Source organism: Agelaius phoeniceus, chromosome 1 (genome assembly GCF_051311805.1).
Source record: "Agelaius phoeniceus isolate bAgePho1 chromosome 1, bAgePho1.hap1, whole genome shotgun sequence".
Lineage (NCBI taxonomy): Eukaryota > Metazoa > Chordata > Aves > Passeriformes > Icteridae > Agelaius > Agelaius phoeniceus.
In genome coordinates, this window is record NC_135265.1 from 119645121 (window position 1) to 119672674 (window position 27554).

Sequence of the window (27554 nt, forward strand, 5' to 3'; positions counted from 1 at the left end):
TAGTATGGTAACATTTCAAAATCAGCTGAAATTAACATCTTTGATCAGGCACCATGTAAATTTTGATGAAAATGTCACATAATGTTGCTTTGCTTACATATTGAAATCTGCACCTGGATTATTACTGAAGACATGAAGACCAAAATATGCTTCAGTGCTTCAATTGCGCTTATTTCCCTCAACAGTAATTAGAGAGATTCAGCACTTAAAATATCAATACTAAACTCAGAAGTATTTTACAGCTTTAAGGAGATAGAAGAAAGGGTGGTTTCTAAATATCTCTTTCAACACAGACTTGACAGTCAATTTTGTCTTTTGAGTTCTTTATCTTTCCAATTTTGAGACAGGGGAGAAGGGAGGTTTGTTGTGAAGAATCATTCCTGACAAAAGAAAAGTGACAAAATGAATCTTTTAATCTGTTAGTTAATAGTACCTAATTATTAGAATCTCACCTTTAGCCTCTGTATTCTTGTCTTTGCCTGATTTTTTTGTTTCCATGGCTGATATGCTCAGGAAAAGTGGAATCTGCTCAAAACCCCCTGTATTTTGGAGAATCTACAGTGTACATGCCTTGATCAGATTAAAACACTATAAACAGTTATTTCCCCTTTCCTTTAGCGGACTTGAATGTCATGCACAAGCGAAATGAAGAGGCTTATCATAATCCAGAGCCAAGACCATATGAAGATAAAAGGGCTATTGTTGACCTAAATTTGGCCTCCTCGAGACCTGAGAACTCAGAAGCATCTACAAATAAAATAGCAGGTTTTTAAGAATATTGTATTACTCCTATAACTATCCTTAAGTCTTAGTGATCAAAATTTCATAGTTCTTCACCTCTTTCTGGTAGTCCTATGATAGTGTTAGTGCTCTCTACCTGTGAAGTCAGTATCATGCTTATTTCCCAAATTTCTTCATTGCTGTCACTGTGTGCTCTTAAAATCTTATCTGTCTTATCATCATGATAACTAAAGCTGTTATAGCCCTGAAGAGTCAGGATCAGTATATTAATTTTCCAGATTTGATGTTTGTAATCAAATCTTTGTACATGTTTGTTTTATTTTTAAATGACACAGTAAAATACAGCTATGTAGTAGGTGAGACTGGAATAAAAGGAGATCTTCAGGTGTATGATGTTAGAGGTTAAGGTGAGATTGGTACAGTAACTAGGGTAACAAGTTCTGAAAGTTACAGGTAAATTGGGTACATATGGAGCCCTATGCACTGCCTCCAAGTACTAAGGATTTTGATTTATTTTCATATTTTAAAACTAATGCATTTTTATCTTCTAACATTTTGTGAGACATCTAAATGAGAGCACTGTGTTACCCCAGATCTGTCCCTAGTTTAGCATGGGCAAAGGCCAGGATTGGTGATGGTCTTCTCAACTCAGCTTAGATGCTGCTTTTCCTTATCTTGTTTGAATTGTTGCACTTCTTAATAAAGAATTACATGGTATTGCAATATACAGGTTGTATATTTAACCATTTAATAAGAAGTGAAACAGGAAGGCTGTTAAAGTAATGATGTTAAACAGCTAAGAGCTTCTTGGTTAGATCACTTATTTTGGGATCAGGAGGTGGTGCAGATCAATGAGGGGAACTTTATAGTCTTGCACTTGGAATTTGATCAGCCATGTAGTAGAGTGGCTTTGTGTATGTTTTGGTGGGTCTGGTTACTTGGTTTTGTGGGTTTGGTTTTTTTTTTTTTGGTGCACTGCCTTGTTAAAAGAGGAACCTGCAGGATAGTAGCTGGTACACAGCAGGCATTTTCCTTGATACTTTACGTAGTAACTTGTCTGTCTTGCACCCATGCCATCTAAATGGTATATAAAATTTATTCTGCTTTTTTATACGGAAGCAACTCCATCATGAAAGAGCCACATGTAAATTTAGTTCGATTTTGGAAGGATTCAAGCATTGCTTCCATGTAAGGAAAAATAATTCTCCTTGGTATGCAAACACATGTTCCTAAGGCTAGGCTGTAGCAGTAAACATGAGAATTCCTATGGGAATACTTTAATGTGTTATTTATGCTTTCATCTGACTTGGATGTTACTGTATAGGGAAATGTAATGCTCATCTCAGCTCAGTGGAGCCTGTGGTCTTGAACATCTTTGAGGCACCATCCTTCAGAGCAGACATGATATGAGTGAAGAACATGCTGCATGAGCTGGAAAGTTAACACAACTTCCTCTACTTTTCCTTTACTTCCTTTCTTTTTCCTCTGCTTCTGTTCTGCAAAACCTGCTCTGAATTAATCCTCCTATCTAGAGCTTTGGGGACAGTACGGTTATGTCGTGGTCATAACTCAGAGCTAAAGGAAACCTGACACTTCAAACTTTATAGGACTTAATACTGGCAGAATTCAGATTTCTGACTGCTTAGAATTTTATTTGCCAGTCTGGGGCTTTGCTTTTTGTAGCATCCTTTGCTATTTTGTGTAAATATTTGTTCTGATAGGATGCTCTGTTTTTAAAGAGAGAATAAACCTGAGGAACAGAACTGTGTTCTAAGTCAAAGGAATTGCAGCAGTAAAGCTACGAGGTGTAAAGTATTTGCTATTCTAATTAATTTGCAGGTAATGTTCTTAGATACTAAGCTGCAAATTGAACAGTAGAATAGGTGATTTTAGTAGGTGTTATTTTGTAGAAATGCAGCTCACTTGGATGGTATTAAACACCTCAAACCTGGCAGTTATTGTAGGCAGAAAATGTAAGAACTTTCAAGCCCAGCTATAGTCTTTGAGTTACGACTGCCATAATCTTGTTTTTGAAACAAGTGTCTTGGATTCCCCCTTCCTCACTCTGGCTTCCTGTCTTAGGTTTGTTTTTTATCTGTAACCTTTCCCCTCCTTTAGGTATTACATTTGCACAGGCCTCTCCTTTTGCTCGAGGTAATGTGTTTGCTGAGCCTCCATCTCCAGAGCAGCTAAAGCGACAGGAATCCTACAAGAACTTCCTGCGTCTACAGGTGAATGCTCCTGCCAGATATCATCCAGTGAAATAAATTGTACAAAGAGGATTTGCACTCAGAGTGAATCATCACTGCCCACCAAAGACCTTACCTGTGCTGTCACAGCCAATTCTGCACACAAGAGGTGTACTAAAAGCTGCATACCATAGAGTTTCTTGGATTTTGGCGTACTTAATAGCTTCACTTAGACAAGCATTTCTTAATAGTTGGCTTCTATAATCTAGACTCTATATTTTTTTTTTATGCACACCTCTCTAAATATGGTATTGAGTTCTGAAACTGTTTGCATATATAAATGACTACAGAAACCAAGATATTTGCCCTTGGAGGTCTACATGACAAAAATACATGTTCATCAAAAGGAAATGGTGATCAGTCATAGTGTAGTTATTTATTGATGGGTATGTAAAACCTGGTTGTTCCTCAACCAGCTTATGTTTTCTGTCCATAATATTTCACATCTAATCTTATGCTGCATGAATTAAATATCAGTGTAATTAAATACCAATATCAAGGTATTTAGATATAGATAATTTATGTAATTTAAATTTTTTATTTAAAATTTTTAAATTTTAAATTTTAAATTTTATAATTTAGATAATAGATAATTTAAGAGACTACTAACGTCATACAGTATTTGATGTGGATCTCTTGAAAAGAAAAGATCAAGGGTTTTTTTCCATGCAAAGGGCTGCTAAATAGACTAAAAAATGGGCAGATCTTTTGCTTCAGTAAGTCAGAGCTTTGTCTAATAATACTGCGATTGTGGAATGGAAAAAAGATAATTACCATATCTCTTTGGTTTCCCATTTTCCATTATGTAAGCAGTGAATAAAAGTGTTACTCCAGCACATCTTGAACAGAGAAAGTGTTAGGAAATACTCTGGTTTTATTAGTATTGTTTGTAAATAGTTTTCCTGTAGAGGGGTGACTCTGATGGCCAAAAAGAAATAGTAAGATAGAATCTCATTTTAAGGGAATTCTGAAGCTGAAATACAGGACAGGCTCTAGGATTCTTTCAGTTGCACCTTATAGCTTTTGATTTTGCAAGTAGGTACTGCAAAAATCATGGTGGTAAATGTTGTTAATCAGATTGCTACGGCTATTGACAGTTGAATATTTCTTTGTTTTATTTTTAAGATTGAAGAAAAGAGACGTAGGGAAGAAGCAGAGCGAGAAAAGCTTAGAATAGAAGAAGAAAAAGAGGAAAAACGACTCGCAGAGCAGAGGATGAGAATTCAAAAAGCATATGAAGAGGAACTAGAGGAGAGAAGGAGGAAAGATGAGGAGGTGTAGTATTTTGATACTTTGACTTCTTTCCATCCTAAACTAACCCTTTGTAATATTTGTTGTGTAGAAGGTAAGCCAAGAAGTGTCCTGTGAAGTGGTCTTTGCTTTTAAAAGGGTCTGCATTAGGCAGAGGAGAGGTGGAAGATTGTCAGCATTAACCAGCTCATTCTTTTCACACTTCATGCTATACTGAAAACTTGAAGTATTGTTAATTCTTTCAAGAAAAAACCTGTAGTTTTATAAGTGACAGTGGTGCCCTCCTTTCTAAAAGAAATTGATGGTTAGGCCAATAAAAAGCTTTATCAAATTGGTGAATTAAAAAAATATCATCCCAGTTTTTGTCTTAAATCTAGTTCTCATAGAATTATTTGAAAAATGTACCTATGCAGGAATATTTTGTAAAGACTTTTTTTGAACTGGCAAGGAGATATCTTTGAGATAAGAATACTGCTTGTTTTGGATGAATGCCAAGCAGATCTAGTGAATACTTTCATGGAGGTAAATTCAATAAATAGCCATGGATTTAATTTATACCCCAAATTTTTGTTTCTTGGGTTTTAATTTTTTAATAAATTTGCATTATTTAGAATATAATAAATAACTGTAAGAAGAGGACACAAGGCCATCAGAGAAAGAAGAGTCTTTCAGTGCCCTATGGGATTATGGAAGATAAGATTAGGATGTAGCACTTGAAAATTTCTAAGACAGAACGTTTATCTTATATTCTAAATTCTCCTTCCCTTGTATGAGCAGATTAGTTGGATGAGCCTTGTCTTCTGGATACCAGAGCTGTTCTAGCAGAGAGTAGGGAGCTCCCTGGTGTCATTGCTATTCACAGGACTAAAACTGAGACCAGATGATAATTTCTCTGTGGTCATGTGATAGTGTGGTTCATGTCTGCAGTATGTTTTAATTGAATCCTAATTTTTGGAAATGACTCCTACAGTTCTGCCTTAGCTGATGGCAGATCTGGGGTCACAAACTGGTGTTTATAGAAGTTATTAGGAATTCTGTTTAATGATGTTAGCAAAGCCAGGGCTGCTGCTGTTTGAGATTTGCATGAGATATATTTTAATTTGGATATTTGAAGTCAGACTAATGAAATATGCTTTTTTATTTCATACTAATCACTTTGATGTGTAATTAATAGTATGTTTTCTTTCTCAAAGAGAAAGAAAACATACTATTAATTGAGTCTTTTTTAATGTATTTATTATGTTACAGCGAAGATTGAAAAATAAAGAAGTAATTCAATTAGGTGAAGAAAGGAGAAAAGAGGCAGAAAAACGACAAAAAGAAAAAGAAGAAAAGCAAGAGGAACAACTTAGACAATATTTTGAGAAAGAAAAGATGGAAGAGGAAAAGAAGATGGTATGTTAAGTGACTTTCTAAGAAAACTTTTAAAAATAACTGGATTTTAAGGAAATCACATGATTTCTTAGACCTCTACCTTCAGTGTTGTTCCCCTCTCAGTTTATCAAACTGCAGTATACTTAATGCAAGAGAACAGCTGATGGAAAAATCAGTCATACTGCAGTAGAAACTTACCTTGTTGATCAAATTTGCATTAAAAAATAGTAAAAGAAAGATTAATAATCTGCACTCAATAGTTGATTTTTATATCTGCTGTGAAATACTGTGACCTGCATCTGCTGAGGTGTAAATATAAATAAAATTGTTTATTGGAGGACTGGTAGGACCGTTCATCTTAAACAATGGTGTTTTTGGAAATTTAATTATTTTCCTTTCACCTGGATGATGTAAGAAATCCATCACATAGAATTCTGATGGACAAAGTCTAAGTAAATTATAAAACTTTCTTATAAAATTTGTACTAAATTTCTGTAATTTCTCTAAAATAAACAGATGGAAATGTCTAGAGGAAAAAAGATATATAACTGACATATAAATTAAGAAAAAAACACCCTACAGCATAGAAAAAAAGTATTAAAATTTCTATAGATAGAAAACAAAAATCACATGAAATAATTTTTGCTGTCGTTTTATGCACTTAGGAACATTTCTTTCTTCAAAGGGCAAACCCTAACAAAACTTTGCCTGTCCAAAAGAACACTTTATTCAGAAGCTGTAGGGATGTAGTTTCAGTCTTGGTTTCCTCCCTGCAGTTGTCACGGCAATCTTCACCCGTCATTCCTGCCCTGCAGAACAAATCAGCAAGGAAAGAGGAAAGGATTCCCTCTGCTGAGAGCCGTCTGTCCTACTATGCACAAGTATGTGAGAGCACAAGAGTGTCAGAGCAAGCCTCTACTGCTTTATTTAAGAAAGTACTGGGTATGAAATCAGGCCAGGATTTTAAAGTTTGCCAGTTATTACTGCAATGCCACGGATAATGAGACAGCCTTTACATTAATCAGTCTTGGAGCTCTGAAATTTAAGGTTAAATTTTATTTCAAGTATTGAAGAATTTTTTTTGGAGATGTGTCATTTTAGTTTTTTTCTGCATCTGCATTTTCTGTAGGAATGAGTACTTCATTTTGGAGAGGATATACACTGTCCAGACCCTTACCAGGGGTTGATGATCTCAAGATTTAGGATAAGAAAGTTTGCATATAATCTAGCAGCTCATCATTTTCACACACAGAAGGACTTTGCTCAGGCATGAAGTTTAATGTTGATTTGTAGCTACTGACATTCTTGGGTAATTTTTATGTTTTTCAAAGTACAGAAAGATTATTACTCCTAATATGCTTTGCTTTCTTCTCTGCATCAGAAATGAGTTACAGTAGTGGTTCTGAGACCTCTCATTTTTTTTACTTGATAGTCTTCTCTGGGGCTTTTTTTGCTTTTAAAATAAATTTCTCCTAGAAGAGAGTAGATTAAATAATTGTTTATGATATTTGAATCTCAGCCTATACTTTTGTCTTTTTATTGAGAAAGTGATTGTTTGTTTGTTTATTTGTTTTTTACCAACTCTTTGTCCGAACTGAGCTAAATACTGTATAGTGCAGTTTCAGAGAATATTTTATGTCATACTTTAAACCATTGCTTTCCCTAAATTACCTAAATGTGAAGAATGCTCTGGAGGTAGGTCAGTTTATTTCTTTAGCAGTACTTGGAACAGATTTGTTTAGAGCTCTGAATAGTGCATTATAGGTATTGTCATAGTAATTTGGATTGTACATTGAAAGATCACATTTAAAAAACCTTAGGCATTGACATCCTGTGAGGTTACTGTTCTGACTTCCAACTGTTAATGTAAATTAGCTGTAAAATAAGAAATGAAATGTACTGTAATTTCTTCCTTTTACAAATGACATTTGATATTGATGATGGTCACTAGGATCCTCCCCAGCCCAGAGCTCCCTCTCCACCTGTCCCTGCTCGAAGGAATCAGCTGCGTTCATTAGGTGGGTATTTGTCCTTGTTGCAGGCTCACTTTCTATTACAGCAAACCCCTTCTCTGTTACAGTTCTTTTTCTTGCCTGCAAAAGAAGACTCCTTTCAAGCTTGCATTTCTGTCTAGGTGTTTTCTCTCTTAGTACTATCAATGTATTAGTATGTCTGAATTTTTAACACAAAATGATAATGCATTCATTATGTGTCATCGTAAGGAAATATGTTTTTGTAAAAACTCTGATAATGGAATAGTCTGCATGTGAAGTGCTGGATCTCTTGGAACAGTGGTACCACTGTGACCCAGAATATGGCAAAATGGGAGAGTTTTGGATTGGCTGAGTAAAAGATTGGACCATCAGAGTGTAGAGCATTGCAGCTCTAACTCTTAAATTCTACCTACCTTTGTTAGTCTGCCTAATCCTCTCCCCATTCCTCTAAGCTTTTACTGGTTGTTCTAAAATTCAGATGTGCTGGAAGGGTCTCCTTTGATTTTTTTTTTTTTAATATTAGTTAGCCTGGCAATATGTGGGGGGAAAGCAGTAATCTTTCTGCTGGTACTTTTTTTACAAGTATAGAAGAAATATACTTGTATATGTAGATGAAGCAGTAAGTAAAATGAAATGAAATGTAAGTGATGGCCTACAAATGCTGCTAGCTTGCAGCAGAAAGTACCTGAGGCCATTCCAGGGACTTGTGGATATTCCACTAAAGGGAAGGCAGTGTGGTTCTTAATGCAGCCTTTGGAAATTGATTGACTCAGACCTTCTGTCAAGAGAGAAATAAAGACATATAAACTGAGTCTCATTTCTGAGGATTTAAACTAGTAAGACTTGCCTGCTAAGTTCTGGACACTAAAGTCTAAAAGTCAGTCAAATATCCAACTCTAAGTATGTTATTTGGAAAATGAGGAATTTCTGAAACTGGTTTAACTTGTGGAGGAATGCTGTGCTGACCATAAAAAACAGCACAGATCCAAAGCAGGTCTGAAAGGTCAACATAGGCATGTAATAAAAATTGAAGTTAGAACTCTTGACTACTTAAGAGAATCTGCACTAGGCAGACAGATATCCAAATTTGAGTCAGGAAAAAAAAATTACATTGAGTGCTTGCAGATACCAGTGCAGTTCCTGTTATCTGAGGACTGTGTAGGTTTGCATATTTCAAATTAAGGCTATTTGCTGGCAACACCCACTTGTATTCCATAGCTTTTCCTTTTTTAAATACAGTGAAACATTTCCAGTGACATTTGTATGTTTTCTGCTGTTCAGGGATTCTGGTCCTTGTGCTGTCTCAAAATATAAACTGATCTTTCTAGTGTATGAAATATTGTGATTCTTGTGTTTGTACAATCCTTGGTTAATTAACATTTCATCATATCTGTTTTTTCCCTTTATTCTTTACTTATGTTTATGTGTAGACAGCAAAGTTGCTCTGACATGGCTTATTTTTAAATTATTTGTGCTAAATTCCAGAGGAAAAGAAGAATGTGATCAATGAATTATCAGAGATGAGGAAACAGCTTCGTAGTGAAGAGAGGCGACTGCAGGAACAGTTGCTAAATGTGGCCAGTCATGATAATGTACCAATTACACGGTAAGAATTGAATCTTCTCTTTCAAAAGCTAGATTTTTCATAGGAACTTACTGTGTGGTTGACCAGTATACATGAGTAGAATGAAAATACCAAGGTAGAACTTGTATATCATTTTTTTTTCCTTTTTTTTTAATGTGTTTGGGTTTTTTCCAAGACTCATGCTAAAATTTATTGTAAGAATGGCTGTACTGGTGAGATAGGAAGCTGCAATGCTCTGTCTTGAAGAGTGGTCTAAAACAGATGTCTAAGGCAGAATTATCTCATTACCTTTTTTTTTCTAGGGCATGATTTGTGCCTGTAAACTGCAGTACTACAGCTGCTGAATATGCTTATAAATACTGTACTGTTGTGGAAGTACTTTCTTTCTTATGAAAAACCATATTCTCTTTATTTAATAAATTTGGTTTGCTTCCAAAATGCATTAGCTAATCATACCAATTAACTGGAAAAGACACATCTAATTACCAGCCTTAGTTCCACTGTGTAAAGTATGAGGGTTTTTTTTATTTTAAGTAGGTTATCTCTTTTTTATAACATAGTATGCAGTGTCATTACTTTCAAATATATTTTCCTGTTTTGATAGCTTTATTTAAAGATAAAAGATCTGAACATTACCAATATTCCCATCCAACTCATTAATAGTATGGTGTTAAATTGCTTTTTGCTTGTTCTACAAACCTGTCCAGCAGGAGGAGAGAGAAGAATCCAAGGGACATATTTGAGATGGCCAGGCTTCGTCTGCAGGCTCCAGTTCGGAGACCTTCCTTGAAGGAGGCACAAGATCCTGTCAATATACAGAATATCTGGGAATTCAATGAACTTAAATACAAAGGCAGGTGGATCTTCTTGTTACTCATGAAGAAGAGTAGGGAAACATCTGTCCTTCTCCTCCACCTTCCATTGCATGAAGGGTTTAAAGACAAAAATAAAAATCAGGCTCTTCATGAACTACTGCCCATGCAATGGACTTTGTGGGCATTATTTTGTTTGTGTGTGTATCTCTCTGTGGGGCTGTTCCTGCCATTCCATGGGATTCTTGGCCTCACAAACACTGTGTCATCACTCAGAGCACTGCCCTGTCTTCTAATCCCTGCTGCTTAAACTTCTTGTGCATTTGATACCATGGTGTTACTGAAAATAGACTGAGTTTGACTTTTTTACCAACCAACAAATAATATTTCTGTGTAACTTTCTGTTTATTCTTTACTAGAAAACATGTATTTTTAATATAGTAAAATTGTAAAATCATTGCTAAGTTGCTCATCCTCTTGGCTTTTGACACTATTAATTTTAATGGGTTCTTTTATGACTTAGATATTTCTTTAAAATGCTTTTCAGAAATGTTTATTTTGGGAATAAATATAAATTTCATCTCTTTGCTCTAGATCCTGAAACACGTACGGTCTTGAGGCACATGTATCCTGATCCTCCAAAAGATGACCAGACTCTAGAGATTCAACAGCAGGCACTGTTGAGGGAGCAGCAGAGGAAACTTGACAAAATGAGAATGAGGAGAGAAACAGAAGGTAAGGAATGAATGCTCTGAGATAAACAAAAATCTTTGAAATTACATGTTTTTGTATTTGATAAGAATTAAAACCCACTAGTACTAGTTTTACATCTTTCAAGTGCATTGTCAGTGCACACTCCAGTGTGAAACAGTAAAACACCAGAACACTGAAAGTCTATTGTAATCTAAACATAAAAAGATAGAGTGTTTGGGGGAGCTTTTGTGGTTTTGTACTTAGTTTTGGGGTTTTTCAATTACTTGTGATTGTTTCTCTTCAGTTCCCTGAAAGTAATTTAACTAGTGCCTCAGACTTCAAAAGTTCTAAAGGAAAAGTAGTTTTGTTACTGTTTCTTGAAGAAAACTACAGAACAGTGAAACGTTTTTGCTGAACTGTGAAAAAAGTGTTAGCAGATAAGTTCCATGGAGCAATTCTTGAGTTCTAATGGAGGAAGTAGGATGGCTTTGAGCTGTGAATGGATTAAAATACAGCCAGTGTATCTTCACCTTGGTCTCCTTTTAATGGATGAATTTTTTTTATTTCCATTATCTTGGGTTGATTTATTTTAAAGTTTCAGAAGCCATATAAAGCCTTTGCTTTATAGCCATAAAAAGCCTTTGCTTTAGAAACCACATATGAGATACTGTAGCTACTTGGAGGTTCTGGAAGGAAAATGTTGCTTGTATCACTAAATAGAGATGATCCTAAGTCAGTAAACATTAGCAGCCTAACATGGAAAATATTTTGGCTGCATATTGCAGAAGCAGTGAAAAGTAGATGTATTATCCCTTTTTTTGCATGCTACAATTAATTCTAAATGTGAGGTTCATTCAGGTATCTTTTACAAATAGTCATGAAAGAGCACTATTTCCAGGTGTTTTAGAGGATATTTAAAATTATAATGAGAATTGCTTAAACCTATACAAATGAACTCAGTTTTGAGTGAAAGATTCAGATTTCTTGGAAAAGTGTTTGCCTCCGTAATTCAGACTGGCCTAACTAAATATTTGAAGAGAAAGTAACTTTATTTCTGTGGTGGCTTAGCCTTTGCTAGCAGCCAGACTCCCAGGTGGCTGCTCTCTTGTTTATGTCTCCCCACTCCTGCCCTTTGGGGAAACAGGAACAATAAAACTTGTTGGCCAAGGTGCAGATGGGGAGATTGGTTAGCAGCTGCTGTTGTGGGCAAAACAGACCTGACTTGGGGAAAATGACCCTAATTACTATAAGCCTAAATATTTGATGACTGACTTTGAGTAGCAGAAAATAAAAAGCATGAAGCCTGCCCCTTTTCTGCCCCTTTCCTGTGCCCAGTTTCACTCCTTCATTCTCAGTGTCCCTGCTCCCCTTCCTTGGTACCAGCCCAGGTACCAGGTTACCTCTGTGAGGCAGTGAGTGATGTCAGCCTTGGGAAGGGGGCATTTTGGCCATTACACAGCAGTTTCTCTCTGCTGCTTCTGTCTTCTTGCACTTTTCCATCTGCTCTACCACAGTGTCCTTCAGGGGCTGCAGGGGAATCTCTGCTCTGGCACTTGAGCACTTCTTCCTCCTCCTTTTCTGGCCTTGGTGCCTCCAGGGCTGCTTCTCACAGATCTGTCAGTCCCACTGCCATGCTTTGATTTGCTCTTGCTCAAATTTGTTTGCAGAGGCATCACACACATGACTGATAGGCCCTGCTGTGTCCTGCAGCTGCTCCATTGTGGCAGCAGCTGTGCCCAGCACAGGGTGTCCCCTGGCATATTTCCACAGCCCCCCAGCTTGCCACAGTCAGCCATGGAATTGCTCCTCAGACTTTATTATCCTTAGGTGGAAGTTAGGCATTAAATAAAACCAAGCACACGTGGAAGGAGAATATTTACATTTTTGCTTAGCTCTCTGGAAAATTGGAATGCCTCTTGTGGTCACTGGTGCTTTGAGGCTTGCACCTGTTAGCTGTTGCCAGAGCTGTGAGATGAACAGAATTGATAGCAAGAGCTGAAGGGTGGCAGCTGGGTTCTGTTCAGTTTCCTGTTGAGTGTTAAAGATGATCCCTGTTCTATCTTGGACAGATGAGCTGCTATTCAAGCAATGTGGGCCATATTGGAAAATAGATCATCACAGTTGCAAATAAGCACATCTGTATCACATGCTGTGTTAATTATATGGTTGTGAGTATCTTTTAATGCCTAAATGGAATTTATAGGCTTGACTTCAGCCTTCCTCTTTATGAGATTGACTGAAATGCTGAAAAATAATTCACTGACTTCAGCTGAGATCTCTCTGGAGTTTGGTTCTGGTTTTCTGCCATTAGAATATTTTTAATAGACCAGTCTGAGAAAGTTTTCAATTAATGTTTTCTGCAGAGAAACCTCCACCATCTAGAAAGCAGATTTGCCTTTTCCATTAATTTCAAGCACATGGAGTCATTGAGACTTCTGCTAATGGATAATGTAGGCTTCCATGATGACATCCAAGGAAAGGCCTCTTCAGGTTAGCTTAGATTAGTTGATAGACAGGCAGCTGATTTTTATAAGTATTTTCTACTGATGATTCTAGAGGCTCCTTAAACAGCTTTTTCTTTCTAGTAGGAGTACTGCTTAACAACATAATTTAACTTTATAGTCTGTCACTGAGTACCTAGCAAGAGAATTAGCTGCCATCTCTCTGTTTCCAGTTTATTTTCCTCAGAGATAAATTCATCACCTTCCTCTTGCTGAAAACAGATGAGTGTTTTTATTGTCTGATTTAAGGCAGAAAGAAAGATGAATTAAAGCAGTATGTACTTTTATACTGTGGGTGAAATAATGTATTATGGGCTGTTGTGGCAAAGGCATACCTTCTTTCCCACACTATGTGTAATTGTTCTTTGCCTTGCATGCTTTTTATACCGTTTTCTCTCTGATATGTTTGTTTTTTTCTTTATATGAAAGAGGAATATGTTGACTGTTAATGAAACTATAAACTGAGAAATCAGTGTTTTAAATATGCCAGATATTTAAATGCTGGCTGTGTCCCTATAAAGGAGGCAGTCTTTGCAGGCTTCTGGATGATTGTTATTGAGAGGGAGAGCCCCAGGAGCAGCTTTGATGTTGCTGTGCTGAGTGCTGGGTGCTGCACACTGGAGCAGTGACAGGGGTGGGCTGGCACTCAGGCCAGGAGGACTGGCAGTGCTCTGATGCTGGACACAAGCTCAGCTACACACTGAGTAAGGTGCTGTTTCTTGCATCTCTGCCTCAAAACCAATCTAATAAAATAATTTATTTGAAATTTGAAACTAAATAAGCAAGGTAACTTCAGTTCTGCTTCTTTGCATTTCCAGCATGCATTGGGTCATTGTTAGCTTAACTTTCAGGATGGTTCTCTGTGCTCTCCAGAAGTGAGATTTTTATCCTGAGATAAAAACTTATATATTCCTATCACTTTCCTCTGTGAAATGATCTCTGTCAGGATCAACTTCTCTTTGAAGGCTGGAAGTGTGGTGTGCTTAGCATGTTGAATGTACATTTGCTCTTGGGGCTTTCTGCAGTCCCTGCTGAGGTTGTTATTCCCTGCCAGGAGCCAAATACAGATTAGAAGTAATAAACTACGGATTTCTGTTTGATTTCTCTGATTCTAGTTAAATTTACATAAGGAAACTGGAATAATTGTTGCATTCCAACATTTTAAAAACCCATTCCTTCAGCACAATTTATGTATATTTAAAAATGTAATGCATACTGATCTTAATTTTTGTAATAACAAGCTGATAAAATATGTTTTGTTATTAACTATTTTTATGTCAACCCTGTAATTTTGTCTCTTGTCTATGTAGCTTTTGATGATCAAGAGGATTCTGCTTTGGACAGCTACCCACAAACCATGGGCCTGGTAAGAATAAAAGGTTTTTTATTATATTACTTTTTCAAGTGTGAGAAATGTTGTGTCTTCCACTGATTTGGAGAAAGAAATGACAGTTAACATGACAGCAAACTAATTTACTTCTTTTTCTGGTCTACACCAACAACAGCTTCTTTAAACTTGACATCCAAGTTGCTTCTCTTTGTATATAGAGATGGCCTGATTCTTTAACTCTCTTCCTTTTATATTCATTGGTACTTATTTTATATTCATATGATGATGTTAGATTGCTGCTGGAGGGTGAGAATTAGTGGAAAAAGCCAATCCAGAAGCAGTTGCTCTGAATTCAGGTGGTTTAAGTGATGCATTTGCCAGTCAAGAATTGGATCTGTTCTCAGATGGAATGTTTTTTTTCTGACTTGGTGAAAAGAGCAAAATAAAGTGCTATCAAATTAGAATTATCCTGCACTAACCCTAAATACTGAATAACAGAGTTCAATTCTATTTCATGGGAATGTGAATCAGTGAAAAACAGAGAAGAGACTGTACAACAGCAAAGACATTAACCTCAAGGATAATACTGTAACTAAATGCAGAAATGAAACAGTTTTTATTTAAAAAAATAATCACATTAATGCACTTTATAGTTGTAATATAATGCCTGAAATTATTATTCAGAGCAATGCTTTGCAGTAAAAGATTTGTTTTCTCTTGTTCTGTTTCCTCTGATAGTTTCTACTGCTTTGATTTTTATTATTATTATTCCTCAGTAGGATTTCTGTAAAAAATGTTTGCAACTATGATGTGAGCTATGAGTATTAGTCTTAGTGCTTGATATTATGATGTAGAAATTTGTTATTTTAATGCTTTAATGTCAAAGATTGTATGTGGTGGGATAAGTTAAACATAAGAAATCATTCTGCATTTGGTCAATACTTCATACAAACCTTAAGTGCAAAGCTCACTTTGAGCACTGACTGTTCTGAACCTTACACAGAGTGACACAGATCAATTTCTTGATGGAAATGTCTGTGTTACACAAATTACCACAACAGTTGTCATGTGTAGGCAATTTCAGCAAATGGGATTTATACTGAAAAGTAAAAAAAAAAAACCAAACCCTAATGCTTAAAAAGAATATGAATTCTTTAAAAATGTGTTGGGTTTTTAGAACCACAAAGTCAGGGTTAGTAGAATATTAACACTGTAGAGCTGCTCTTTGCTTTGCAGAAGTTTGGCAATTAAATTACATTAATTATCTTTTGGCCCCAGAAATGTATTAAAGCCTCTGAATTTCCATTTTTTCTGTTTCACTTTTGTAGTTCAGGAAGAAATCTAATGAATTCCAGAAAAATTCCCTGTTGGAATCGGATAGTGCTTTTATTGGTGAGTTTCTACCTCCCCTTAACCATGTTGTGGGTGTACAGACACATGGTTTAGTCTAAAGCTGTGTCTCTAAAATGATTATTACTGTTAGGAAGTTATGTCTCCAAATTAAAATAAATATGTTTATGAAATTTCACTGCAGCAAATTTGTGTAGATGACACCTAAATTTAATGATGCTGCTCAGTTGCCCTTTTCCACCTTGCATCTTTTCATGAGAAAGCATCTTTCTCTGCTCTTTGTGCTTTGTCTGGGAGGTTAGGTTTGTCAAGGGGCTTTTTTTGACATCTTCCCAGCTTTGGATAAGGAAAAGCTAATATTTATTCAGGAAATGTGTTACAATGGTAGCATTGGCAATGCTTTTCTATTGTGCTGCTGCAAATAATTTATTGACAATCACAGTTTACAATTGCAGTCTGTCCACAGTGAAATACAAAAGTCTTAGACATTCAGCAATTCTTTTCATGGTTATTCTTTTGATTTACAAGCATGCTTGATTTTAAGTATGATTATATGGCTATAAAATATTAATTCGTGCTAAATTAGTCATTTTTCTGCTGTTCACATTTTATTTCATTTCGTTTGCAACATTACACTTATAGACATTGTCACTTATTCATCTGAAGCAGGATTTTTAGTTTTCTAAAGATTTTTGTATAGACTGCCTCATGTAATTTCTCTCTATTCAACCTTTATATGAGTGGATGTAAAAGTGCTGTTTTATTTCCAGTTACTAGAAAAACCCAACCAGCTCAGGCCTTTACATGTTATTTTCCATTAGCAGGCATTTCAGTATCTTGAAATTTCTTACAGTCATCTATAGGAAATCATCTTGCAAGGTTTTTATTCTTTGCTGTAGGGGAGATGCAGTAGAGTCAAGCAGGTAATTTTTAATGAAACAGTGTTTCTATAAACTGATTATTATTGTTATCTCTGGCTTTGGTTAAAAGCAGATTTTTTCATTTGAAGTGTATTCAAGCCCATTCTGTTAAGGTGCAAGTCCTGGAGTACAGGGTAGAACCTGGCACTGGGTGGGGCTTTCAGCCTTGTTCAGTGCATTTGCTTCTCCCTGCAATGCCTTCCTTTTCAGGTTAAGGATTACTGTGTATTAGTACAGCCCAGTGTGAAAGGATGCCTCAGGAGAGCCCACCAGTCTAGGCTGGAGCCAAATATCCCATCTCAGCCAGGACAGGCTCATGGAGAGGAACACAAGATGCAGGGCACACATGCAGGGCTCTTCCAGCTTCCAGTGTAGCTGATTGCATTTCATGAGCCTTGATAAGCTGGGCCTTTCACAGGTTGTTTTTCACCAACTGGAATTAGCATTTTTGCATCCCTGTTCACCATCAGCAGTATTGTGTGGATAAATATCCAACCTGTGCCTTCTGTGAACTGTGTCCTTTCATCTGCTGCAAGGCTGTCAGCTCTGTAATGGAGTGTTCTTAGTTACTTCCTAAGGTTCATGATATTTATAGTCCTCTCACCCTTTCCCTTCTTCTTCCCATCCACCTGGTACTTGCAGTTTAGTGAGGTGTTTGAGTTAAACTAACATATTATTTATTTACCAACCCCCTTCTTTCCTTTTCCCCAGATCATTTATGGCTGATGCAAACCATGTTCTTCAATAGTGAGCTGTATGCATTAATTGAAAATGTGTTTTCCTTTGCATTGTTTGGGCTTTATAAATAGCTGCTAACATTCTGAATATTAATCTGGTGACTTCCATCCCTGAATTAAAAAATAAAAACTGTCATTCTCTCTGTGGGCTGCCTTCTCTGTGAGCTGTGCTGCTCACATTGTCTGAGGGTCTTTGGTGAAATACAGGAGGTTATTGTAACAGTGTTTGCCATTTCCTAAGAGCAGTGTAACACTTCCCTCTGCTTTGCTTGAGGTTTTTTTTGGTTGGGTTTAAAATCCAACTCAATTTTGACATCTGTTATGTCAGCATTACATATGAGTTTATCTCCCAGGGCTCTGAAATTTGAGGCAGTTAGAAATAAAGTGTTTGAGGCAGTTAGAAATAAATTAGTTTCTTTTTTCCTTTTTTTGCCTCATTGAAAACCCTAGAATCCATTAGTGTTAATGCAGTGATTTAAAAGCATCTCTGTGCAGCAGGATCTGAATGATGGATGCCTACAGGAACAGGTAGCATCTGATATTGATGATACACTAATGGTACAAATAAATTCTTAAGCTTGCCCTTTGTTGTGACAAATTCACACTGTTAAACCATTTTTTATATTCCATGTAATAGCACTGTTTTGAATATAGTAAAGTTCAGCTGGTCTTGTAGCTGGAATTCTGATACATAATTTGTTAGCCTTACACTGTTTCAAAATTATACTTTGATTTTTTTATTTGAAACATTTGTGATAAGAGCATGAGTACTGTTGGTGAAACTGGGGAAGAGAAAAGATGAGAGGAGAATAAAAATTGTATTTTTAGGGGAAAAAACAACTGACGATATAAAAGAATTTTTAAAAAGACTTCTTTTTATTATTCTGAACTTGTTTGATATCAATCAAATTTATTTTTCAAACCTAAGTATGTCAATTTTCAATCAAAATAACTTTAATTCTTATGTTTAGAATTGACACACATTTGTCCTTTATTTTTTTTTTTTAATTTTATGTGATATACTGGACTAACCACTTTTCCAAAACATGACTTTGTTGTCACAAAGAGTAGTCAATGGCAGTGGATTCTGTAGAGGTTTTGTTGAACAGAGTCCTTCCTTTTCCTGGGGCTCTGTTCCTGAGGATGCCAGAGGGGCTGCAGAAGGAATCAGAGCCCAGTGCCTGCACCAAGCAGCAGCAAAGCCATCAGCCAGTCCCATCCTGGGGTTACTCTCCTGGAGGAAAAAACAGAAGCATTTGTTTGAAACAGTTTGTGTTTGAGTTTCCAGAGTCAGCAAAGAGGGAGAAATAGACAGGTGTGAACCTTAGGGGTCATGTGTATTATGAAAAGGGATTAAACTCCTCCACTGTAATGTGATACAAGTATGATAAAAAGTATAGTTATTTATTTTTGTATAAACAGATGCTAACATTTTACTACATAAAAAGGCAGAGATATGACCAAGGATGTGTGATTAAGGCACAGATTTTGTGTTCTCATATTCCATGTAACATTGTCAGTCCATGTAATGTTATTATATATTTCATGTAACAAATTTATTTATGGCTCTGATTTTCCAAGTGTTCTCCCTTTCAAGGAAAGGTGCTGTGCTCATTTGAGTACTCATTTGCTTTAAAGGTCTGGGTATAAACAAGATTTGTAATGAATACATTCCTGTGATGGAGTCACGTACAACATATTGGCTTGTTTCAAAACATAAACAGGTTGGAGCACTCTCTGGTATTTCAATTTCTTTGAAAATGATTTCACCTGTTTTTCCAGGTGCTAATGGGGAAATGTTTTCTGCCTTAGAAGAAGTGAATTTATTACCACAGCATCCACTTTCTGCGAGGGAGAGGAGACGACTGAAGCAGAGAGCTTTGGAGAGTGCTGTACATGTAAGAACTGACAGATGTCATGTCAGCCAGTTCCTGTGCTTCCACAGTGACTCCATGTCATGGCTCCTGAGGGAGTACACATGCAGTTATTTGCCCTTTAAAAAGGATGCTGTTTAACTGAGGATTTGTGCACTTTTGGGTTCCCTGCAGGAGGAAGTTCCAGCAGGGCAGACCCCATTGCTGCAGCCTGACAGCTTCTCCTTGCACTCCAACTTCAGCCTCGACGCGGAGCAGGTGAAAGGCAAGAACGAGGAGCGACTGCACAGACTGACTGAGCTCCAGCAGAAATCTCCTTCCTTGGGTATGCTCCCTGTAGCACAGATGATGCAGTGAACACTGAGTAATTACAATAATTAAGGGAACAAATAATAATAGGCTTCATATAGCAGAACAGTGGGCAAGCAGATCAAACACAGGGGTTATTTGTAGAGCTCTGTAGCTGATACAAGGGCTTCCCCAGCACGCCTCAACACAACTTCTTCAGAGGAGGAGAGTAGGAAAAGATTCTCATATTCCTGTCTGATCAGCCACTCCTACTTGTCCTGTGAGCAGCACTGCAGTGTGGGCAGCAGGATGGGGATATCCAGCTGCACAGCTGCAGTGGCACAGGGAAGAAATAAAACACCCGAGTGGTGAATGATGATGAGGTGCCTGTGTGAGTCTGTTGGCATTCCTGGGAGTCAGAGATGTCTGTGCTCCAACCAGTATCAAGATAAGCCAGAGAACTGTGTATGATGAAGTACTTCAGTTTCTAGTTAATTTGATTTTCTAGTGGTTTGTTAATATGAATGCTCATTCAGTATTTGAGTATGTGAGTATTTGATACTGATACCTCTTCCACTGCATGCACACTTGAATTCATTCCAAGTTTCTTACATCAGGTGCTGGGAGTTGTCTTGGAGCATCTCCAAATGCTGGCTGCCTGATCTAGATCCCTTTTGTGTATGAAGTACCAATCATAGCAGCCATTAATGGCCTTTAATTTCTCACATGGATTGAGACCCAGTTCATACACTTTGTGCTAATGATTCTTTCATACGAGTCTGAAATCTCCCTTTTTTTGGGGAGGTAGTTGCTATGCTGTCTAGGCAATTACAGTATCAGTATCCTTTTTATAAACTTAGAGAGAGTACAGATGCTGGCAGTATTTTTGATTCTGTTGCTATGGGTACTCTTACAAGCACTTCATCCTTTTTTTTTTGTTTGTTTTAACCATCTCACTGTGGTTTTAAGTCACTAAAAAATAAACTCTATTCATACTAATTTTCTTCTATAATCTAAATAAAATCTTTACTAATCTTACTCCACCCAGATATATTTGCTATGTGAACTACTACTACTTCAGTATCTTTATTGTATTTCACCTCTTTTATAATGTCACCTCATATCATATGCACTACACTTTTTATTTTGCTTGCCTTCTGTTTGTCACAGCCTCCAGAGCTTCAGCCTTTAGCTAAATATAATTTTGATATGTGTGTATATATATACACATATATATGTATTTATATATTTATTTATTTATATGTCTGTATGTAGCTTGTTCTCTGGAGCACATGAGGACCCATCCTTGGCATTTGTGCCTCTTGGAAAAGCAGCAATAGATCCTCTTGCTCAGCTGTGCTTGTTCAGGCTGCACTGCTACTTGCCCTCCTGTTCCCTCCTTGTGCTCAGGGATGTTACAGACAAAACTAGTGAAGCCAAGCTTTTTTACTCCTTTTCCCTAACAGTCTGAAAGAACCCTTGTGGCATCCCCTTGCTTTCTGACCAGCCAGGACTGTCATTTCTCCTCTGCCCTCAGAGACACTGGTGAGAGAAAACAAATCTCTCAAATATTTAACTAAGGAGCCTGGTTATCTTCCCTTGAAATGACCAGAGATGGCAATTCACAGGCTTTGATAAATTCTAAGAGCTGATCTGGTTCAACAAGGAGGCTCTGTTCACAGCAGTTCACTGTCTCCTATGGGGCTGATGTGGGAATCCTGAAGGCATCCTAGTATTGTTTTCTTAATTGGAAAATTAGACAAAAGGAGTCAGGCCTTCTCCTCCATTTTTACCCATCTGAAAAAATTCCCATCAGTGTAGACTTGGTGAATATTTGGGTGGTGGAGTCTCTGTCAAGCAAGGTATGGGTGTTCCTATAGGCATAAACAAGAGCATTAGATACAGAAGAGGGAATTCTCACAGGTTTGGGCACACAAGATGTGCTGCTGTTGGTGTTCTGCAGGAATCCAGATACCATCCATTTCTAAAGCAGGATTTCATGCTAAGGAAAAGCTTTCCTTACCCTCAGCCTCCACATGCAAACTGAATTATCAAGAGTCTTGATGTGTGTCCCAATTAAGGCCAGTTTTTTAGGGAGTGTGTGAAGTGTTGAAATTCATGATGAAGGAGATCTGCAGTGCAGCTGATCTGCTGTGCTTTCTAAAAGCAGCACCAAGTGAGTCTGATCCAGTGATGTGCACTGTGAACTTGCCTCTGGCATCTGCAAGATCTAAAGGCTTTGCTGTAAAGGCTGAAGTAATTAAGTGTGGGGAAATGCAGCCCCCTGGCCTGGACATTCCCAGTTTGTCTCTAAGCAACCTTATTTTAGTTGTTGCTAGATATCATCTCTTAAAGCAGCAAACAGAAAATTATTTTCTTTAGGTATCACTTTTCCTGCTGTGTGCTGTTAACCCCTCTAAACCTACAAATGCAGAAAACTGTGGGTTCCAACTCACGAGAGATTTGATCTGACCCAGGATTGAGGAGACAAAGAAGTTCCCTCTGCCAGCTTCCAGCACAGGAGATGGCAGGCCCTAGAGAGAGGGAAGTCTGCTCTCACTTCTAGTGTTGCAGACAAGTTTTAACCAGACTGGGAAGGCTTGGAGGACGATCAGATCACTGTCTGTGTGATGTGACAGAACTAATGATTCCTGCCAAGTTCTTTTGGAACAAAGAGTATTTGGCATTTTGTTTTAGAACCTGCAATCCCACCTAACAGACAAAGAGGGAAACTGAGCCCTTGCTCCCAGTGGATGTGGCATTGTGCAGTTCTGTCCTTCCCTTCACCCCTGGACACCTGCCTGCTGCTTCTCCAGGCCTTGGAGAAGCCTCACACCCATGCTTAGACCATCAGCTTTCAGTTTTTAATGAGAATCTTCAGATTCTCATTGCTTTGGTTTAAATTCTCATTTTTAAAAAGTCATCATTTTTTGCAGAATAAAACCCTGAAATTTGTAAAAATCATCCAAATACTAAAATTACATGACACTTGTTAATTCCTTGGGTTAATTATTTAATCACTAAAGAATATACAATTCTGTTTTGCTTGAATTAGGATGTTTCTGCAAAAATGTTGACTTTTTTTCCCTACTCCAGAGTCTTTAAACATGTTTCTGCCCACCTTTATCACCAAGAAACCAGAACCTCTTCATTGATGTGATTCAGTTTTAAGAGGAAAACATTGCATTTTTCAGTTGTTATAGATAGAGGGGATTTGCATAATTTTTTTGATTAAGTATGTAAAAAATTAGATGCTGTGAAGCCAAAAAATGAACAGCACAGAGGAATTTATATCTTTATACCCTTTCATATATAGTAAAAATGTATGTTGTTTGATAATCCACACTATGTGTTTAACGTATTTAATGTTAAACACAGATTTAGATGTATGTATACTTACTGACAGAATTGAAACAAGTAACAGTAGAATTCAGAGTGATATTGACCCCAAGTTCATAGGCAAGGCAGTTCTGGGTTTTGTTAGGTGGGGCTTGTTTTGTAGCTGGAAGATCCCAACTTAGCCAGTTTCAGCATGACATTCACTGAGGTTTTGGGCTGTGATGCACAGGCTCACTTGCATTTGCACTGTTAAACCAAGTTAAAACCATTCTTCCTCAGTAGGAGACTGTTTATATGTTGTTATTATATTGCAAGAGTTCTATTGTTGTTACACTGCAAGGGTTCCATATTGCAAGAGTTTCCTACCTCCTTGATGTTTCTCATAGGCAGCTCCTCTAGGCACTGACTCTTCCTTGTCCTCACAGCAGCCAACTGACTCCAGAGCCCTCAACCAACCAATCCACTCTTTTATAACACTCTCCTGATTGGCTACAGCTGTGGCCTGTTAAAGTCAGGCCTGCTCCTAATCCTTGATAATTAACCCAGCTGCAACTCTTAAGGGGATAAGATTACTTTCTATACTACCTTTATTTCCTTATATTCTGTCCCCCTACATTTATACAAGGTTCAGTCAGGCCACTGTAATTGAATGGCCTTATTTCACATGCATTTTTATGCATATAGGCACTGACAGATTAGTAAATAGAAGTTTTTTGGAAAGCAAGAACCCTCTGCCGAATCCACCCACCTCTGCCTGTATCCTTATCCCCTCACTGAGCTGCTCGGTGGGAGCTGTTGAGGCCCAATTGCCCAGGGCATCAGCAAACATGTGCTAAGTAGAGATATCATTTAAAAGCATTATTATATGTATCATTTAAAAGCATTATTATATATCTAATTTTAAAGCATTATTGTTGCACTGATTGCAGCCAAGCCTGCCCTGTGTCGCGTTGTCGGGTCTAACACGCGTGTTGCTCTTCTCTCTCAGGTGATGACCTTTCCTTAGGGGACGTGGATGACCTCCTGAAGCGCGCCCAGTCCCAGGCCAGCTCCACGGACACCGAGCCCTGGCTGCGGCCGGGCTCCTCGGCCACGCTGCGGCGGCTGCTGGCGGAGCAGCCGAGCGCAGGGCAGCTGTCCCCGGGGAGCGCAGGGCAGCTGTCCCCGCAGAGCGCGCTCCCGATGGGCTGGCACGGCCTCTCCACCGCGCACGGCTGACTCTGCCCGGGAAGCGGCCGGGAGGGAGCGCTCGGCCCTGCCGGGAATCCTGCAGGGAGGGAGAGCTCTCTCCCGTGCACCGAGCGTGGAGCTGCGAGTCACTGCAAATAGCAATAATAAAGGATCAGCCGCCGCAGTGGAACGGAGGTGGAGCACAGGGATGTTTTCTGTTCCGTGACGTGGGACATGGAGGAATAGCTTGGCAGCTTTTGCACTTTTTATACAACTTAAGTTTCAGCCTCAGAAACAGAGTGTGGTGTGTGTGAATTTGATATTAAATCAAAGATGTTTTTTAGGTTTATAGTCAAACTCCAGAACTTTCTGGCATTAGAACAGCCCAAGAGCAGAAGAGCATTAGGTTTTTACCCAAAGAGTAACTTGAACAAGGACACTTAGGTTTTCATACAGGATAAATGCTGTCCTGCATGAAAGCACGGCTAACACTTTCATGGAAAAAAAATACTATTAACAATGTGTCTTACATTCCCTAACTTGTTGTGTGCTGAAAATAGAGATATTGTTGAATATATTTATGTTTCTGATTGAAGAGTATGAATAAAGTATTTTGTTACTAAAATTATTTTTGTTATAAAAACTGTGAAAGGCGACTTCAATTTTCTTAATTTATGATTTGCTTCAGCTTTTATTTACTCATGAACAAACTGGAGTGTTAAGGCTGTCTCCAAAGAAATAAAAACACATGGAAACATGGAAAATCTCTTCATTGAGAGCAGAGCTTTAGCAAGAAGGAGTGGAGCAAGATTTTAGGAGTTCAGTGAACTACACAACCAAGGTGAAGCTGGGGTGAAGCTGCAACTTTCCTTTTGGTTAGGAAATTCCCAACCAGAGGCCTAAACCTGATCAACAGGGGAAAAAATGACCCTAACAAACCACTGATGAAAACAAGAACTTTTTACAAGGTCTTATTTTTACTACATTGCCACTTTCAAGCTTTTGTAAGCCTGTCTGAAGGCTACAGCAGTTCCATGATGAGGGCAGGCACTGTTTGCTGACAGACGTACTGTCAAACCTGTGTGGTGTTGAGCTTCACAGGCTTAGCATGTTCCTTCCCAGAGAGGATTTCCCAGATCAGGGTAATTCTTACCTGAATTTCTAGCTCAGCAGTGAGAACATTCAACAGTGTGGGTCTGACAGCCGTGGGCACTCAAGCAGGGGCACTGGACAATCCCTGACCTGGGCTGGAGCGGGTACCTGGCGCTGCATGGCTGCTTCAGGCTGGACTTCCCAGAGACAGAGGAAAAACTTAGTGAGAATGCTTTCTAATAATACACTTACCACCCTCCCATGCCAAAGCCCACCTTATGCCTTTTGTATTTTGTCACCTGCCCTGATGGCTCTCTTCAGTTGCCTCACAAGTTGAAGTCTGAGACACATTCACTGTACCAAGTCCAGGTTAGATGCAGAATTTCTCTTCCTCATCTAACTGCCTACAGAGTTTAATTATTATTTCTTAAATTTTAATTGGAGCTTTTCTGCTAAGAGAAGCACAAAGCATTTCCCTAAAAAGCCATCCTTATTTCACTGCAGTATATTTCATGAATGCCACAGAACCATCCTCCAGCTGAAGGCCAGGATGTGGCACAACCCCTCATTTGAATTATTTCCTTCACCTGTGCTGTGGCCTGAAACCACTAAATTAACCTCACTGCTCAGCAGCCCTTAGCACCATGAATTCCACACTTCCCTCCCTTGGGCACCACTCAGGACACTGAATCCTTTGCATCTTCCCTTTTCAGATCTTTCTTCAGTGCTCTCTGCCTCTCCCAAGTTCAGCTTTTTGGCAGGGCCCTTCTGCCTCCCCAATCTTTTATCATGACAGCCTCACCTGCAAAACAAATCTACCTGCAGTCCCAGCCCTGATGGGAAATGAGATCACTAAAAGAGAACCTATTCTCTGCCCCTGACCCCAGATTTCTGACAATGATAATGTATGTGAGTGTTCAGAGAGCTGCAAGTTGAACACGATGCCCAGAGTGCACCTGGTGCTGCTCTGGCATTGCAAGAACTGAAGAGAGGCACAGAAGAGTTACAATGACACCAAAGTTCAGCTCCCAATGAACCAAAATTAAACAGCTATGGGGCCTTTTCCACATGAGCAATAAATAAGGCATGAGAAGAAAGAATAATGTCCTTACTAAAGAGGAGTACACAAGAAAACAATATAGCAGTGAGGTTTAGAATCAGAAAGAGCCCCAAAACACCAACTGCCCAAGATTTTAGATAATTCATTGTACTTACTGCTCTATCTTGAACACAGATGATCAGAAAGCAATTGGGCAGACACACAAGGAACAGGGGCTGTTTAAACAGTGCTCAGGGCAGCAGTGTCAGGGACACCTGGCAATGGTCTCAGAACAGTTTGCTTAAGCCATGGGGAGAGTACGACAATGAACAGAATGGGACACATTATACTCACCATAAAAATTATTACTGGTCACTGTCAAGGACCTTAGGTCTTGCCTAACACAGCAGTTCAAGATTAAAACACAGCACAACAAACTGAACAAGTAAAATATGGCCCAAGAGGAAAGCTACAATTAATTCAAATAACCTCAGTTCTATCCCTTCTGACTCTGGTAATTGCTATTTGGTTTTGCTCCACCCCAATTAACTTTGTGAGCAAACTCTGAACCACAGGTCACAGTATTTAATTCCCTTTTCTGGCTTTTCCAATAGCTATTTCACTGAAATGCTTACACTTATTTCTGGAGCCTGCTGCGAATGTCTGTGGCAGACACACTGCCCTGAAAGAGAGGAGGCTGCCTCACACACCTTGCTCTTCCTACTGCTCTCCTGTGCCAGTCAGGAGTTTTGTAGGAACACACTGGAGAACAATCCAATTCCACTCTTACTAGCAAAACTGAAGATACTGACATGGCTGAGCTGGCTGATGTGTTCCAAGTCAGGAGAACTGCAATCCCAGCCCCTCCCCCCTTTATCCAGCAGCTGTTTGGTGTTTGTGTTTTAATCCCCAGAGAGCAAAGTGCAGCTCTGAGCTTCTATCTGTGCAGCACTACAGGGTCCATCTGACCAGTTCATGTAGTGCTTTTATTCTCCTCCCGCCTTGACCACCTTTTATTTTTTTTTTTTTTAATTTACCACTCCTTTTCCCCCTGTATTTGTCTCTAACAGCGAGAAGAGGCATCCCAGTCACCCAGAGAGCACCCAGCTTTCTGCTCCTAGGGTCTGGAGTTTGCTCCTTTAAAACAAAAGCATGAGAGGCAAAGCAAACTGTAAAACAAGTAGCTGTGGATTAGACTGGTTTTGATTGCACTGA

General features: G+C 38.4%; 1 protein-coding gene across 11 annotated transcripts in view; it reads left to right on the top strand.

The window, feature by feature from the left end:
• Window positions 1-24836, top strand: part of CSPP1 (centrosome and spindle pole associated protein 1) — a 63597-nt gene extending 38761 nt beyond the window's left edge. For 8 of the 11 annotated variants that reach the window (XM_077186273.1, XM_077186287.1, XM_077186254.1 and 5 more), the window contains 14 exons: window positions 619-765; window positions 2860-2972; window positions 4116-4265; window positions 5490-5636; window positions 6392-6496; window positions 7567-7633; window positions 9095-9215; window positions 9902-10047; window positions 10601-10741; window positions 14511-14566; window positions 15859-15922; window positions 19320-19435; window positions 19586-19736; window positions 24027-24836. In XM_077186273.1, the coding sequence (XP_077042388.1) occupies window positions 619-765; window positions 2860-2972; window positions 4116-4265; window positions 5490-5636; window positions 6392-6496; window positions 7567-7633; window positions 9095-9215; window positions 9902-10047; window positions 10601-10741; window positions 14511-14566; window positions 15859-15922; window positions 19320-19435; window positions 19586-19736; window positions 24027-24256 (1754 nt within the window). In that variant the 3' untranslated portion in view covers window positions 24257-24836. The remainder of the gene's footprint in view (window positions 1-618; window positions 766-2859; window positions 2973-4115; window positions 4266-5489; window positions 5637-6391; window positions 6497-7566; window positions 7634-9094; window positions 9216-9901; window positions 10048-10600; window positions 10742-14510; window positions 14567-15858; window positions 15923-19319; window positions 19436-19585; window positions 19737-24026) is intronic. The other 3 variants (XM_077186270.1, XM_077186290.1, XM_077186258.1) reach the window with 2 other exon arrangements.
• The last annotated feature ends 2718 nt before the right edge of the window (window positions 24837-27554 follow it).